General features: G+C 33.8%; 1 protein-coding gene across 4 annotated transcripts in view; it reads right to left on the bottom strand.

Moving 5' to 3' along the window:
- Hook1 (hook microtubule tethering protein 1) overlaps positions 1–13,386 on the bottom strand; it is a 56,708-nt gene extending 43,322 nt beyond the window's left edge. Inside the window, exons 1-4 of one of the 4 annotated variants that reach the window (XM_021726817.3) lie at positions 13,305–13,386; positions 12,945–13,086; positions 7,891–7,976; positions 1,842–1,914 (exon numbers count right to left, since the gene is read on the bottom strand). In XM_021726817.3, the coding sequence (XP_021582492.2) occupies positions 1,842–1,914; positions 7,891–7,976; positions 12,945–13,007 (222 nt within the window). In that variant the 5' untranslated portion in view covers positions 13,008–13,086; positions 13,305–13,386. The other 3 variants (XM_078026354.1, XM_078026355.1, XM_078026356.1) reach the window with 3 other exon arrangements.
- Between the last annotated feature and the right edge of the window lie 2,594 nt (positions 13,387–15,980).

Here is a 15,980-nt window from a genome sequence, read left to right as displayed (position 1 = left end):
CCAAGGTGAAAGACAATAAAAACTTTCCCCTGATAAAAAAATTGTGGTACAGTTCTTTAGCAAGAAATTACAAAAATACAACGTGCAATAAACCTAATAGAAATTCAAAATGTATAATATAAAAACAGAATTTTTTAAAAAAATAGACAAAATCACAATCAATTTTAGAGATTTAAGGACTCTTTTCTATGTAACTGATAAAATAATTGAACAAAAAATAAAGATATAAAACATAAACAAAAGTATCAACAATTTTGATATAATCCACATTCATGGAACAAATTAAAAAACACACATTGTTTTCAAGTGCATATTAAACATTTACCAATAGATAGAGGTCATAATATACGTCCCAGTAAATGTAAAAAAAAATTTCTTGCATTGATGCAGGTATGTTCCCAGACAAAAATGGAATTAAATTAGAACTCAATCAATTTTTAAAAAGGTATTTAGAATTTGAACTACCTACTTCTAATTTACCCATAGGTTAAAAGAGAAATCACAAGGGAAATTACCAAATATTTTAGACTGAATGAAAATCAGAACATAGTACATTAAAATGCATACAATTTGGCTTAAGCAATTTTAGTATTGGGGGGGAAGGGCCTAAAATTTAATATTTAAGCTTCCACTTTATAAAGCAAGAAAAAGGAGAACATATGTTAAGTAGAAGAAAGGAAATAAGAAAGATCAAATAGAAAATGAATTAAATAGAAAACAGTTATTTGAAAAAAACTGAAAAATATCAAGATATTAAGGAGAAAATTTTTAAAACATACTAATTTTAGCAAAGAAAGATCATACATCATTTAAAGATCATGGTCATTAGCATATTTTTAGCATAGTTGTTAGGAACAGTTTTTTGAGAGGTGTGGGATAGCCACTGATCTATATATACATATAAAAGACCAAGCTATACCACTAAAATAAAAATATAAAGCTAAAGGTTAAAATGTTTTTATTACATTCCCAATCCTGTTACTTTTTTTTTATTTTGAGACAGTCTAAGTTGCTGACGCTAGTCTTGAGTTTGCAATCCTCCTGTCTTAGCCTCCTAACCTGCTGGGATTACAGGTGCGTGCCACCATGCCCAGCTTGTTTAAAACAATTATATGCCAACAAATAAAACAATTTATATGAAACATATACCCTATAAGACATAAAACTGAGAAAAGAAAAATGGTTTTTAAAATAGAAAATCATGTTTTCAGTTTCTACTAAGACCAAATACACTTATAAAATTTAGCAATTCCACTCAAGAATTTTCCCAAGAAAAATTAAAATGTTTGTAAGCAAAGACTAATATGTGAATATTCACTGCAGTTACAATCTTAATAGCTAAAATCCCAAACAATTCAAACATCCATCAATAGGTGAAGAGCTAAATAAACTGTGATGACATCAAAGTAAAAAAAAATAGTATACACACAAAAAAAAATATAGGCAATATGAACGAGGGAATGAGTCTCAAAAACATAATAAGTCAAAGAAACCAGGCACAAATAGTACACATTCTATGGTTACATTTATGTGGAATTCTAGAAATGAACTCTATAGTTACAAAAGCAGATAGCAGATCTGTAGCTATTTGGGGCCAGACATAGGGTAAGGAGGTGAAGATTAAGTGGGAAGAAATCTAAGTGCATATTATTATTTAATCGAAATGCTTTATATTTAATTATGATGATAATTACATGACAGCATATGTGTGTCCAAAATTCAAGCTATAAACAATAAAATGCACTCACAAGTTAATTTTTTAAAAAGGATTTAGTCAAGTTTTGTGCAAATTTTAGGATCACCATTTAGAATAAGGTGTTACTCCCATTTATTCTTCATACCTTTATTCTCCAGTTGTCCCCAACATCCTCTTTAATTCGGCTTAACCAAGATTCATTGAACCAAGCTATATCACTAAAACAAAAATATAAAAGCTAAAGGTTAAAATGCTTTTATTACATGAAAAATATCAAACTGATCAACAGAGAACTTAACTTTACAGTTTAAAATTTATCCTTCATGAGATCAGGAAAGGTTTAAATGAACCCAATAAATTTTCTGTGATTCTAAAGAATTTCACACTAAAATAGTAATTTAAGTCATTGACACCTTAAATTTAACAAACATGTACTAAACATTTTATATGAGGCCCTGCTAACAGGAAGGTCTAAAATACCGCCCATGAAGGGTAAAAAGAAAATAAACATTTTAATAAGTGAGTACTACGTATTAAGCACTGTGCTTGATGTTCTTCCATGTTATTTTATTCAAACATCACAGTAACTTGGCAAAGGATATATTATTTTTCTCAGTCTTCCTATATTCAGGGAATTGAGGATGAGAGAGGGAAAGTAATTTGCCATAGGTGACTAGTACATGGTGAAGCACAAAATGAAGCTATTTGAGTGAAAAAGGAATAAAATGAATTTAACTGAGGAATCTACAAACAAATTTAGCTTTAATTAGGAGTAAAGTTATGCATTGATATTGAAGGTAAAGACAAATAACTGCTATGCCAAAACTATATATTTAATAAGGTTTTAAAGAAAACATTTGACTGTATATAATGAACTATATGTAATTATATTAACAGATTACATTCTAGAAAAATATTTGGATCCTTGTTCTGAGCAAGGAGATGAGAGAGATTAATATGAAAATGAATAATTTACTATTTTGACTCAGAAATAATAGCTATTAATGGAAGAAAATAAAGAGCGCAAATAATTACACTCAAGGAAGAATAAGATAAAGACTCTAACAGTTTAAGCTATAATATCACAGAATGTTAGTGCTAAAGAGATCTTAAAAGTCTCATCTAAATTTTTACTTGATGGATGGTTTAGCTATAATATAAGGGGAAAAAAAGAGGTTCTTTCCCAAAGTTGTGTCTTAAATTTCAATATGCAAAACTGAAAACTTTTAACACTGTGCTTAGCCTTTCTGAAATCATTCTGCTTTATGTGTTCTAGTAGAGAACATACCACTTTCATGCAATAAACAAAAAAATGGCTTCACCATTTTCACCTCATTTATTTGGGATTTGTAACTATTTTTTTGAGTAAATTTATGTTAATTTTAATCAACTTTTTCCAAATGCCAAAACTACAATTACCAAAACAGCTTAGCTAAAAATAAAATTATGAACTGCTAACCAGGTATTTATTTGAAATGACTAAATTTAATGAATCATAGTATTTTCCTTTTCATTAGACTAAGTAATAAAAAAGTCCTAGAAAAAAAGACCAGCTGTGATGAACAATTTTATGTGTTAACTTGGCTGGACCACCATACTCAGAAATTTGGTCAATCTTTGATGATATGAATTTATTTTTTCAGATAAGACTAACATTTAAAATCAGTAGACTGAGTAAAGCATATTATCCTCCATAATTTAAGTGGGTCTTATCCAATCAGTGGAGGGCCTCAAGAAACACTTCAAGACAGAGCAAATTCTGCCAGCAGACTGACTAATGACTCTGGCTGTTCTTCTTCAGGTCTCCAGTCTGCTGATTTACTACACAGATTTTGGACATGCAAGTCTTTGCAAAATATTAAAATAAATATTTGTGTATGTGTTTGTTTGTATATACTCATGCACATGCACACAGACATCTACCTCATTGGTCCTGCCTCTCTGTAGAACCCTGACTATAAACCTCTCTCTCTCTCTCTCTCTCTCTCTCTCACACACACACACATCTAAGTATGTGATTTTACGCTGTAATTAGTTTTAGAAATTGAACTTAAAGATTATCTATTCTTGTTATCTAGCTTTTTCAAAATAATTATCCTTTTATCTTACATTTTTCCATGTAAATATTTCCATTCCAAATCATCTCTATCCTTGAGAAATACTTTCAAATTTCTCCATAAGAATAAATTTCCTACTTTCTTTCTTATAAGCAAATTCACACCTTTTCAAACAATTATGATGGCAGCCACTATGAAACTTGATATTCAATCTCAGAAATCTTTGGAAATAACTGATATAAACTTTTCTTTCTCCTCCTCCTCTTCTTTTTTTTTGCTTTGCCACATCTGTATACCTCTTGTGCCCCCAACAATGAACTGCTTTTCTTATATTTCTTAGAACTTCAAAGCCACTCAAGGAACACCAAATAAGAAAGGGAATAAATGACTAAGTAAAATGTAATCCTACTTTTCTTATATTTCTTAGAACTTCAAAGCCATTCAAGGAACACCAAATAAGAAAGGGAATAAATGACTAAGTAAAATGTAATCCAGTTATTTTCTAATAAAACTAAGTTTAAAAAAAACACTACGTAATTTTTAACTCCACCCATGATATTTGTCTTCAACAATTTTATTAACTAAATTCAGAGAGTAATTAATATCTAACTGGTTACTATAAATAATAGTTGTGTCCCTAAATGAATACCCTGAGACTATTTTTTATTCAATAATCAAAAAACCTTCTGTGATTATCAATACAGCAAAATGTGATCTGTATTTTGGACACACATATGAACTTTCATTTTGTTAATACTTCAAATTAAAAACCTATCAAAAGGGGTTCAAGATACTTGATGTCAAGTATTAAAGCTGATTAGGAGCAATGATTTTGGAGTCCAACCAAACTGATACAAATCCTAGCTTTGCAGATTTTCTCATTATTTGACTTTCCAAAATTCAATGACACTTCTCTACACCTCTGTTGTCTTATATAAACTGAGGATAAAAATAATATCTACCCCATAGAATCCTAAAAGTTTAATGAAATAATCTATCTAATGGAGTATAATGGGGTATATAATGATGTATTTAGTAATTACTAAGATTTGGTTATCACGTTGTATCACATTAAATGCTCAAATATTTTCTGAATGAACAAATAAATGCTTGATGCTTAAGGTTTTTAAATATTAAACATTCTTTTTCACTCCTCTCTCTTGCAAAAAATATCCAAAGACAATAGTAACAAGCATAGAGGTAATCTGGTTCCTTAAGTAAAAAACTAAGCCGTTCTTTTTGGGAAGTGGCATGCATTCTTCACACTTCTTGTCCCCCAAAAAGATATGTTTAAGCTCTAACCTCTGGTATCTGTGAACATGACCTTATATGAAAGTAGCATCTTCAAAGGTGTAATTAAGCTAATTGAAATCATGATGAATTTGGATGGGTCACAAACCAACATGACTGTTGCTCGTATGAGAGAAGAGACACAAATGCAGGCATGGTGGGAAGATGGCTATGTGAAGACAGAGCAGAGGTTGAAGTTATGCTGTCACCAACCAAGGAATGCCTGAGACTACCAGAAGCTGGACTGGAAGGAAAGATCTGCTAGAGGCTTTATAGGGAGCATGGCCCAGCTAATACTTTTAATCCTTTAAGGTTCTAGAAGTATGCAAGAATTAATTTTGGTTGTTGTTGTTTGGCTTTTTTTTTTTTTAATTTTGGTTGTTTTAAGACACCCCATCTGTGGTACTTTGTTATGGCAGCCGTAAAAAACTAATACCACTGTAGTTACAGTTTTTCTTCACATGTTTTTTAAATAACAGAAGCTTCGACAGGCATTTTTAAAAGATAGATACTTACTATATATTCAAACTCAGGATAATAATTAAGAAACTGAAGAACCCTAGTAACAACTCCCTGACTCCCCATATCTAAGTCTTCATAGCCTGAACACCACTTTTCAAGAGTTTATTATTTAGAAGCATATCTAGATATAATAATATCCATATATAATAATATCTATCTAATATGCCTAAAGGCTCACCATAAATAATTATCTATAATTTTGCTACCTCTTTAAAAAGCAGAATTTCTCTTCTCACTTTCAGTAACAACCTTTATTGTGATTTGATGAGTCACCAATAACATTTGTTACAAATTGTAAAATATAAAGTACTTTGCAATGTTCAAAGAAATATTATAAAATTAGCCCTCTGAATAGGGATATCGATACTGTGATCCAACCAAGGGAAGATGTATGCTTTAAGTCTCACTACTCAGCATTCAGGCTTCTGAAAAGCTCCAAAATGGAAAAGGGATATAAAATATCCCCTGAATGATAAGGCTTAGACATGTAACATATAAAAACAAGTAAAAAAAAAAAAAAAAAGCAAAAACAAACAAACAAACAACATCAACAAAAAGAGAGATTTAGGCCTAAGTGTATTTTACTGGTCATTTGTAAATGAATAAAGAAAGTTTTATGGTTGGCTGACTTATTCTTCTTGCAGAAAGCTATTAGAAGACAGTATTGGCAGTAACAGCAGAACCCAACAGGTTGTAGGGAAAAAAATGAATTGTTGACAAAAGATACAGTTTAGATTTTATTTACCTGATGCAATGCTAAAGAGGACGGGAGGTCAAAGAGGCATATATATTTGATAATCATGGTTAAAAAAAAATAGGTCTCTTCTATTATTTCATGACATAAATCTAATAGAGCTATCAAAAGCTTCCAATAATACAGAAATGGCATCTTTGGGGGCTAGGGTTGTAGCTCAGTAGTTGAGTGCTTGCCTCCCATGTGTGAGGCACTGGGTTTGACCCTCAGCACCACATAAAAATAAATAAATGAAACAAAGATAATGTGTCCAACTACAACTAACAAACAAAAGAAAGAAAGAAAGAAATGACATCTTTGGATGGCACTGTGGAAATAAGTAAACACTAGTCTTACGTTCATACCAACCACAATATATCACACAAAGAGGAATCAAGGTATATATTCTAACAACAAAAAACAATGATGATTTTCCAAAATCATCAAGAAAGGACCATGTTGAGATTGTTGACTCTGACCAGTTAAATTAATTTCAAAATCAATCGGAATATAAATAAAATATTTAAGAAATATTTTGTAAGAGAGGTAAGACATATTTTATAATGACTGCTACTCTCTTTCCATTGCCCAAAATGTTAAGTATTTATCTTTCAAAATGTTTATTTTGGATTAACTCTAAAATCTGTATGTTCACATAAGATTATTCTGAAGATTCCAAATAACTAGGATTTTAATATCATTTAAGTTGCTTTTCTGAGAAAAGCAAGAGTTTTTGCAAACCCATTAATGTGAATTACAGCAAACCTTTATAAGATGGTAGTAATGATTAAATAAACAATAACTGACAATAAAACAATATAGCAGAATAGAATTCTGGTCTCAAAGTAACCTGATATAAAGTCATCATGTTCATCAATTAATAAATTATGAGTACAGAATTGATCCTATCTGTCCTAGTAAGAGTTCAAAGTATACACTGAACCCTTATGTTTGGCAAATATTAGGAAATTTTGATATAATTATATAAGTGGATCTAGTTCACACAGAATCACTTTATTAGTTGAGGATGCCCAAAATCTGTGACTTCAGATTTCACTCATACATTATTTTACTATTGAAATAAAAATAAAAACTCAGAAATAAATAAAAGTATTAATAAAAACTCATTGCTCATAGATTTTAAATTTTAATATTTTAAAATACAGTATTTTATGTTTCAGTAATCTCTATGATAACAATTTCCATAAACTGAAACTTTAAAATGTTAATATCACAAGTTTAAGGAATATCATAAGCAAATATATCATTAGTTTAGTCTTTTTCTTTTATAGTTATTATTAATTTGCAAACAAGTCCAGAACAAGTTTAAAATAAGATCTCTTGAATAAAGAATGTTAATCGTTTATTTAGTTAAGATGTATCTCCATGAACAAGCAAGAAGTAAACTGTTCAAACTGTTAAACTTTTCAAACCTGGCATACTCTGGTTTTAAGGATTCCTTGGTACCATAGGTCTGAATACATCATCAAACAGGATAAAATTTCAATAACCTTTAGAATAAGTCTAGGTATTTGCTCTTCCTTAGTATTGGGTTTCCAATTCTTTTCAGGCAAAGTTTGATCACTACTCACATTTGATGAAGAACTTGTGCCATGGCAACTCCATTAGTCAGCTGTTTAACATCTTGACAAGGCGAGGCAGTCTTGAATGTCTGCAGCTAAAATGACATAAAGTAAATGACATTACTGCTTCATTATCCCTATAGAATAGTGTTATAGAATAAACAGAAAACAGCTAAACATTGTCTTTTTTATTTAAAAACAGACCCTGCCAATCAAATGAAGCTATATTAATAGGGATATATAATATTTTTATAAATATAAACCCTTAACATTTCATAAAATCATGCCTAATATAGTAAAGGATGCATTCACGCCATGTGTAAGAAATTCAGAGCTTCTGAATAATACAAAGCCAGTTGTACAACTCTAGTCTTTAATCTACTTTCAGGAGAATATCAGAAAAAGAACTTTTAAGAAAACACAACACTCATATGAGTTAAAAACTTTACTCATATCATTTGATAGGAAAACACAGGCTAGAAATGTCAAGCCTAAAACTATTTACACTTTATTCATAAACTCTGAAATAAAATAGGACTTCTTCTTATTATCAATAATTAGCATTATAGCATGAGGGATCAAGAGCCCATCCACCATGACAAGTTTTTCCATCCAGTTTGGTTTTAGATATGACTAATTTTTCAAATGTATTAACTTTTCTGTGTACTAAACATTAATACACATTAAAAAGAGAAGTAGAATGATGACATTTTTCACAAAAGCAAATATAAGATAGAAAATATGCTTTCTAGAAATCTAATAATATTATGAAACTTTTCTCCACACACATTCATCTTCTTCACTATTCACTTGTAATTTCCTAAGTTTACTAATTTAACTACTATAAACCAACAGAATTCTCCCCCACCATAATTCACCAAAAGAGGCTCTATGTATTCTGAGGTTCTACAAGTCTGTCTTTATTACTCTAATACAATGACACAAGCAGATAAAAGACAGCCACAGTTACTTTCGAAGTACTCAGAGACACTTTACTGAGTTTCTACTCTATATGAGATACTGTGGTACAGGATAGGGTTACAAAAGAAAATCACCGTTTTCTACACTTAAAGTAGTTTCAGTCAAGTTAAGGTGAGAAGGAAAAGATGGAAGTCATTTTCAGATAATGTTTCATGATTTCAGTATACACAAAATGTTTTGAAATAAAACAAAAGTAAACTAATCTAATTTGGGTCTGCATTTAGAAAAGACTTCTTAGAGAAGATTCATAATGGAAGGACATGAGGACTGAATACAATATTTTCTAAGTAAAGAAAGGGCTTCAGGAAGGAGCTTTAGGACGTAGGAATATAATAAAACTATAGATACATGAGAAGCAATGGTATTTTTAGGGAACATGTATTTGTAGTACAAAGGAGGACAGAAATGGGCAACAATCAAAGGGTTAAAGAAACAGCAGAAGTCAGGATGCAAGAGGGGTCATGATAAGAAACTTGGGACTTATTTTATCCTTAGTTGCATCATCTAACAGTTTCTCTCACAAGATGGTTGGTAAAATTAAATGAAATAGTAAACATATTTAGATATTGGCTAGCACAAATAATAAGCTCATAGCTGTTAGTGCACTTAGGTATGAGTTAGGGTTTCTTAAAGTGTGGGGGTCTAGGACAAATATTTATCAGAAACTATAGACATATTAAATCAGATGATTCCTAAGTGATTCTTATGCATGTCAATTTTTGAAAACATTCTCTGGTTGATGAAAAATAATTGAGAGTACTAAGGAAGACAGTGACATCTTTTATATATTTTGAAGAACTATCATAGTAACTCAAAGCAGCTTTATTCTCTGGTCAAGGAGATCAGTTCCTGCAACAGTCCTGTTAATAAAATGGAGAGCAATGCATAAAGAAATAAGTGTAATGTTGACTTAGAGAAAGAGGGAACAGGATGAACACATGAAATATCTGCTACATAAAATCAGAAAAATTTTGCAACAGAGTTATCTATTATGAATATAACCCACAGGACTTAAGGCATCTTTAAAAGGAAAATAAACCATAGCTCCCATTTTTCAAATTTCCTACTTACACACTAGCTTTTAATTGTAAATTAAAACTCAAATCATTAACTTTTTACAAAATATATATGATTCATGATTTTAAAAAGATAATTTCAGAGGCACAGAATATTAGGCAAAATAGTAAAGAGATATGTAAATGAAATATATATGCTAAGGAGTTGCCTCCTTGCCCTCTATGTTAGATTAAGATCAGTTTCTCTGTCTTATTGCCATGAACACTGGGGTGTCTCCTGGAAGTTCTGAAAATAGCTGCAAAGTAAGTAAATAACAGAGAATATAATTTCATTTGGCTAAACTGAAAGACTTTATAATGAAGAACAGTGAATGAATTTAAAAGTGCAGTGGGTGAAGTAAGGCCAAAGCAGAGGGACAAAAGAGAATACATCCTTTTTCACAGGACTCTTCACAGAGTTAAAGAAGCAAAAATCTCTTTAGTAAGTGACCCAAAAAGGACAGAGTAGGCTTCCACAGGTGTCCATCATAAAATACAGCATTCTAGCAAATAACTACCTTGCTTTCTTTGACATTTCCAAATAAAGCAAATAATAAGAAATGTGAAAATAATGTGAATTATTGTTCCTGAGCTGCTTTAATATAAACATCACAGAAACTGAGTTTTCACAACTGACAGCCAAGAAAAGCTCAATCTTAAATCAACTTTGTCTTCATATTTTCCTCCTTTAACTACTCATTTCAGCAAGATTGATTAGTAATCTACTTATTTTGCACACTTTTTCCCCCCTTCATCTGCTTGACAAAATGTACAAGAACCAAGAGAATCATTTGAAACATGTGGTCCAATGCCCTACTATTACTGGTGAAAGGAAAGCCCAAATACAAGAAATAAATTTCCAACATCACAGAAATAATGTTTTGAAATAAAACAAAAGTAAACTAATCTAATTAGTTTACTAATTAGCAAAATCAAAGTCAACTTCCTGCAAATACTTCTTCAAACTCACACATTTCTTCCATTATGCAAATAATGCCCACATTTATTCTTTATCCCTGAATTTTCTGCTAAGGAGCAGAACATTTCTAAGAAATATTTCAAGAAGAGTTCCAAATCATAAAATACAACCCTTCAAAAATTATCAAAAGAGGCACCCCTTTGCCTAACCAAATTTTCTTGATGATTTATCTGATTCTATTAACATTAACTCCACTGCTCTAGTACTAAAAGAATGGTTACTCCCAAAGTTCTTGTCACTGTCATGATATGGTCCTATCATATGGTGTTTTTTTTTCTTTTACTATATACATTCCAATACTTCTCCTTAACACATACCATTACTTATTAGCACATTAGGAGGCCAGGGATAGCCTGACAAATGTGAATCTTCTTTTAACTCCCTTCAATTTATAGCCAAATGAGACATTACTGTTAGATGGCACTCTGTCATCTACAATTTCTTGTTTGCTTTATAATATTTTTTTTCAAATTTTAAAGAATTTTGCCTTCCATTGTAATTATATACAGCTTTGCCTACTGATCCAATTAAAAATGATATATGCCTTCCTCAGAGCTTTATACTAAGTAGGAAGTCAATAAATTAAAAGAATATATACAGTCACATAACAAAATATCACAATATAGTTCAAGAAAATCCTGTAGTTCACCACCTCACATTGAAGTCGATGACATCATAAAGACAAAGATTACTATTTCAGTCAGATGATGTTTAGAGCACAATGGAACAGATTAGGAAACACCCTTTAATTAGCCACTTGTTTTAGTAAAACATATCATCAAAAGTAATGTTGCCTTACTTCATGACAGTCTTAAATATAGCATCCAAATCTCCTATTTTAAATGAAAACACAGATTAACCATTAGCAAACTGCTTTCAATTCAGAAACCTGAGATATTTGCATTCTACTTAAAGTAAAACTTATTTACTTCCAGCATGCAATTGCTTTAAATTATAGTTATTTCCAATAGACTTCATACATTTCCAGAAATCTTTCAGATTACGATGAGTTTCTCTGCCTTTCAGATTTCTCAATTCTTTGGGATTACATGCATTAAAAGATGGCTAAGGAATTTCATCAACAGATTAAGGCCTCCTGGTCCGGTCTGTTTACATACCATTCTGCACACGTTCCCTGGCACACAACTGAACAACTGGTTTGGGGGTAAGCATCATCAACATCACCTTGTCAGCCATCAAGCACCATCCTTCTGAAAATGGGCCAAGAACTCTACCACGATATCAGTTCTCTGATGATATCTAAGCAGCTCCAAGTGATAAGATAATCTGTTCACTGGAATATTGTAAAATCTGAAAATAAATCCTACTTCTCGAAAGCCAGCACAACTGAACACAAATCGTAAACACGGATAAATTACACACGGAATGACAAATCCTTTCCTTTAAAGAAAATGCTATTTGGACAGGGAGAGGGCCCAGTGAGAAAAAACAAGGGGAAAGGAGCTTCCTCTCCCAAGACAGCTTTTTCTCCACACTGGAAATAACTCGGAAATATCTTTTAAGCGGCTTCTAGAAAATCTAACGCCCTAGAGCCCTAAAGCAGCACCAATCCAGGAGCTAAAACAGCTAGCCACCTGCGTCTAACCAGAACAAGATGGTTAGGGGTGGAGGTTGGGTTTTGGAGCAGGTCTTCACTCCCAAGAAATGCAAAGGTCCCCAAAGGAAGGCTACCAATCAGAGCGGACAGGAGAGTAGGTTAGCCAGAAAGTTCAGGGCTTGGGGTGTGGGTCAGGCAGGGAGGAAAACCCAGAGGGAAGAGGGAAGGGGATGGGCAAGGCTCCTGTCAAAGCTGCCAGGGCCACCGTCCAGATCGTACCCTCTGGCCAGACCCTCAGAGCTTCCTTCACCCACATCGCCGGACACAAACACACGCACCCACACACCTGCCCTGCGCCGCAGGTGGCACTCTCGAGGTCAAGGGCGACAAGCAGTGCGGAAGGCTGGGCACCTGGCCACGAGCTGATGGCCCGCGCTCCTCCACAGACTCACCTGCGGAGAGCCAGGCCCCTCGGCCCCCTCACACTCACCCAGATAATGAGGCTGTCGCAGAGCGGCAGCTCTTGATGCGGCAGCGGCTGCGCCTCCTCCATGGCCGGGACGAAGTCGACTACGCCTCTGACTACGATACCTCCCTCCTCCCGGGCTCCTCCCGGAGCCGGCGTCGACGACCTGCTCGCCGGCCAGGAAAGCTTGGTAGCCAGGCCCCGCGCCGCTCACGCGCGAAACCTCACGCTGCCGACGTCGCCGGCGTGACCCCCTCCCCACCGCCCCCGCCAGGCTCCCGCGTTCGCCCCCTCCCCCGTCGAGGTCCCGGCCGCGCGACTCGGCACCTGAGCCCCGCCCCCCGCCCCGCCCCCTCACCCTCCTTCCTGCCCGCTTCAGCACACCTCTCCTAGCCGCACTGAGTGACCTGGGCGCACACCAGTCACAAAGAAAGCAGGTACTAGGGCGGGGCGGGCAGAGTGGGCGGGGCGGGAAGAGCGGGAATAGGTTGAGCAGGAAGGGATGCTGATTGGACGTGCCCTCGTGGGCTCCGACCAATCAATGTGAGACAAGCCTGCGCCTCCAGAAGGGAGCGGGAGTGGGTAGGAAGAGGTTTGTGACCTGGCAGGTGCAGTGAGGGCGGTGCTGGAGGTTGTTCTTAGGGACAGAGAGCGCGCTTGCGCGGCGGGGATTGGCGCTATTGAAGCTTCTCATAGCTCTTAGCAGAAGGCCGGATGGACAGCGGGGGTGTGGGGGGTGGCAGGGCTCAATCATCTTCCGGCCTCCTTCCTCTAGGTAGCTTATCTCTTGGCTACACCTAGGGAGATTCACACTGCTTCCACAGTGCCTTCAGAAATAGATCTTACCCATGAATAACCCTCTCCCCTCCACCCCCCCCCAGGAAAGATAGGCTGATTTTACCCTAGGAGCGCACTGGAAAGGGACGTTTTAATGCGAAGACGTGGCAAAGAGATGTGTTTCCTAAGCAAAAGAAAATACCTTAATGCTGCGTAAATCAGAGTTCTATCACAGATCATGTGTAGTTTCATTCTAAATGGGACAAAAGGGGAGACCATTTTGTGGCAGCAAAATGAAAAATGAAATGGTTTTTGAAAAACGTATCATATATCTATGCACCCATTTTCCTTTGGCGCCTAAACTTTTTTCTGAGAATGTTGGGGGTGGGTAGTGGCAAATTTGAAGCTCTCCAAGGTACTGATAGACGGCTTAGGTTTTTGAAAGGAGCTCAAATATTCTTAGTCTTGTTGTTTGTTCTCATCACTTCACTCATTCATAAATTCATCAATTCAAGTTCTGCGTTAAAAAGCAGCTGGCTTATTTAAATTGCAGCGTTTTTATATATAGGCATCGAAAGTTTAAAACTGATAGATGACTGCAATTAAAAGCCCCCAGAAGTAAATCAGGCTCATTCTAAAATTACCATTCATGCATTTGCTGTTGATTTCCTTAACATTATCTCAGAATTTTTTTGATGTGTTTGGAATCACTTTATATTCTGAACATTGGGAACATTGGTATTAGGACAATGACAACTGCAAAATATAGAAATTGAATGCATGGTATAAATTGTGACCCTTTTCCACAATGGTTCCTATGTACCACAACTTCCACATTCTTAAAATCATTGTAATTAAAAATGTAAATATAGAAAAATTGTGCTCTATATGTGTAATAAGAATTGTAATGCATTCCACTGTCATATATAAATAAAAAAAAATTTTTTTAAATGTAAACATATATTATAAAGGTAATGGTAATGTACGTTGTAAATTGTAAACTTTGCAAGTATGAGTTACTTGCATATGTATATTTATATTTAGAAGAAACCATATATATATTTAGAAGCATATAAGAATATTTATAACATACCCACATATGATTGAAATATTCAAAAAAATTAATGAGAATTACTGAGAAGGGGCAATTTAGTAATCGTTCTAAATGTATTATATAAATAGAGTAAATACTTAGGGGAAGATGCCCAATTCTCTTCATATTATATTTGTTGAAAAATATACAATGACAATCAGTGAATTCATTATAAAACAGAGAAATACAAATATTTCAAACAAATATTTAAAAGTTAGAAAAAAACAAACCACTAAAAAGAAACGATAAAAAAAAGAATGTTGAGAAGCATAAAGTACACTTTCACACACAACTGTAACTAGAATTTTAAGAAAAAAAATTAAATATTTATGAAGAAACTTTAAAGCCATAATTCACGTTTGGTCATAAATTCCATTGAAATCAGAAATGGAATCAAAGGCTTAGAACAATATTATAAATTGCAAGTCTATTGGTATTGGTCAGTACACATTGATAAATAGGAAAGGTTAATAATATTATAGATTAATATCTAAGAAAATAATGCTTTAGATAATTTTTGATTACCCAGGAAAGTTGTCACAATATTAAATAAAACTTTAAGAAGTCATGTGACTTCAACATTATATATACTACAAATTTAATTATGTACCCACCAAGAAGACAAAGGAATATTCATCATACTACTGTGTTATATTTATATATGAATGTGATTATTTCCATAATCTTTAAAAAAAATTTAGATATTCATGTTTATTCATTTATTTATATGCAGTGTTAAGAATCAAACTCAGTGTCTCACACAAGTGCTCCACCACTGAGCCACAATCCCAGCCCCTCCATAATCTCTTTTATATATATATATATATATATTTGTAATTAGCTTCTATTAATTTAGTGAAAAGGGAAAATATATCAGAAGAAATGCCAAATAGAATATGAGCTATCATTTCTATTGTGGTTTAGAAGTGAATTATCCCCCAAAAGTTCATGTGTGAGACAATGCAAGTATTTTCATAGGTAAAACGATTAGTTATGAGAGGTGTAACCCAATCAGTGGATTAATCCACTGGTATGGATTAACTATAGGCAGGTAGGGTATGACTGAAAGAGGCGAGTCACTGGGGGCATGCCTTTGGAATTTATATTTTGTGCTGGGTGAGTGGAATTACTGCTCCCTTATTGCTGTGTCCTAAGCTGCTTTCTTCTGCCACATCCTTCTGTCATGATGT

Source organism: Ictidomys tridecemlineatus, chromosome 11, assembly GCF_052094955.1.
Source record: "Ictidomys tridecemlineatus isolate mIctTri1 chromosome 11, mIctTri1.hap1, whole genome shotgun sequence".
In the NCBI taxonomy this organism is placed as follows: domain Eukaryota; kingdom Metazoa; phylum Chordata; class Mammalia; order Rodentia; family Sciuridae; genus Ictidomys; species Ictidomys tridecemlineatus.
The sequence above is the reverse complement of the archived record's forward strand: the minus strand, read 5'-3'. Positions and strand labels throughout refer to the sequence as shown.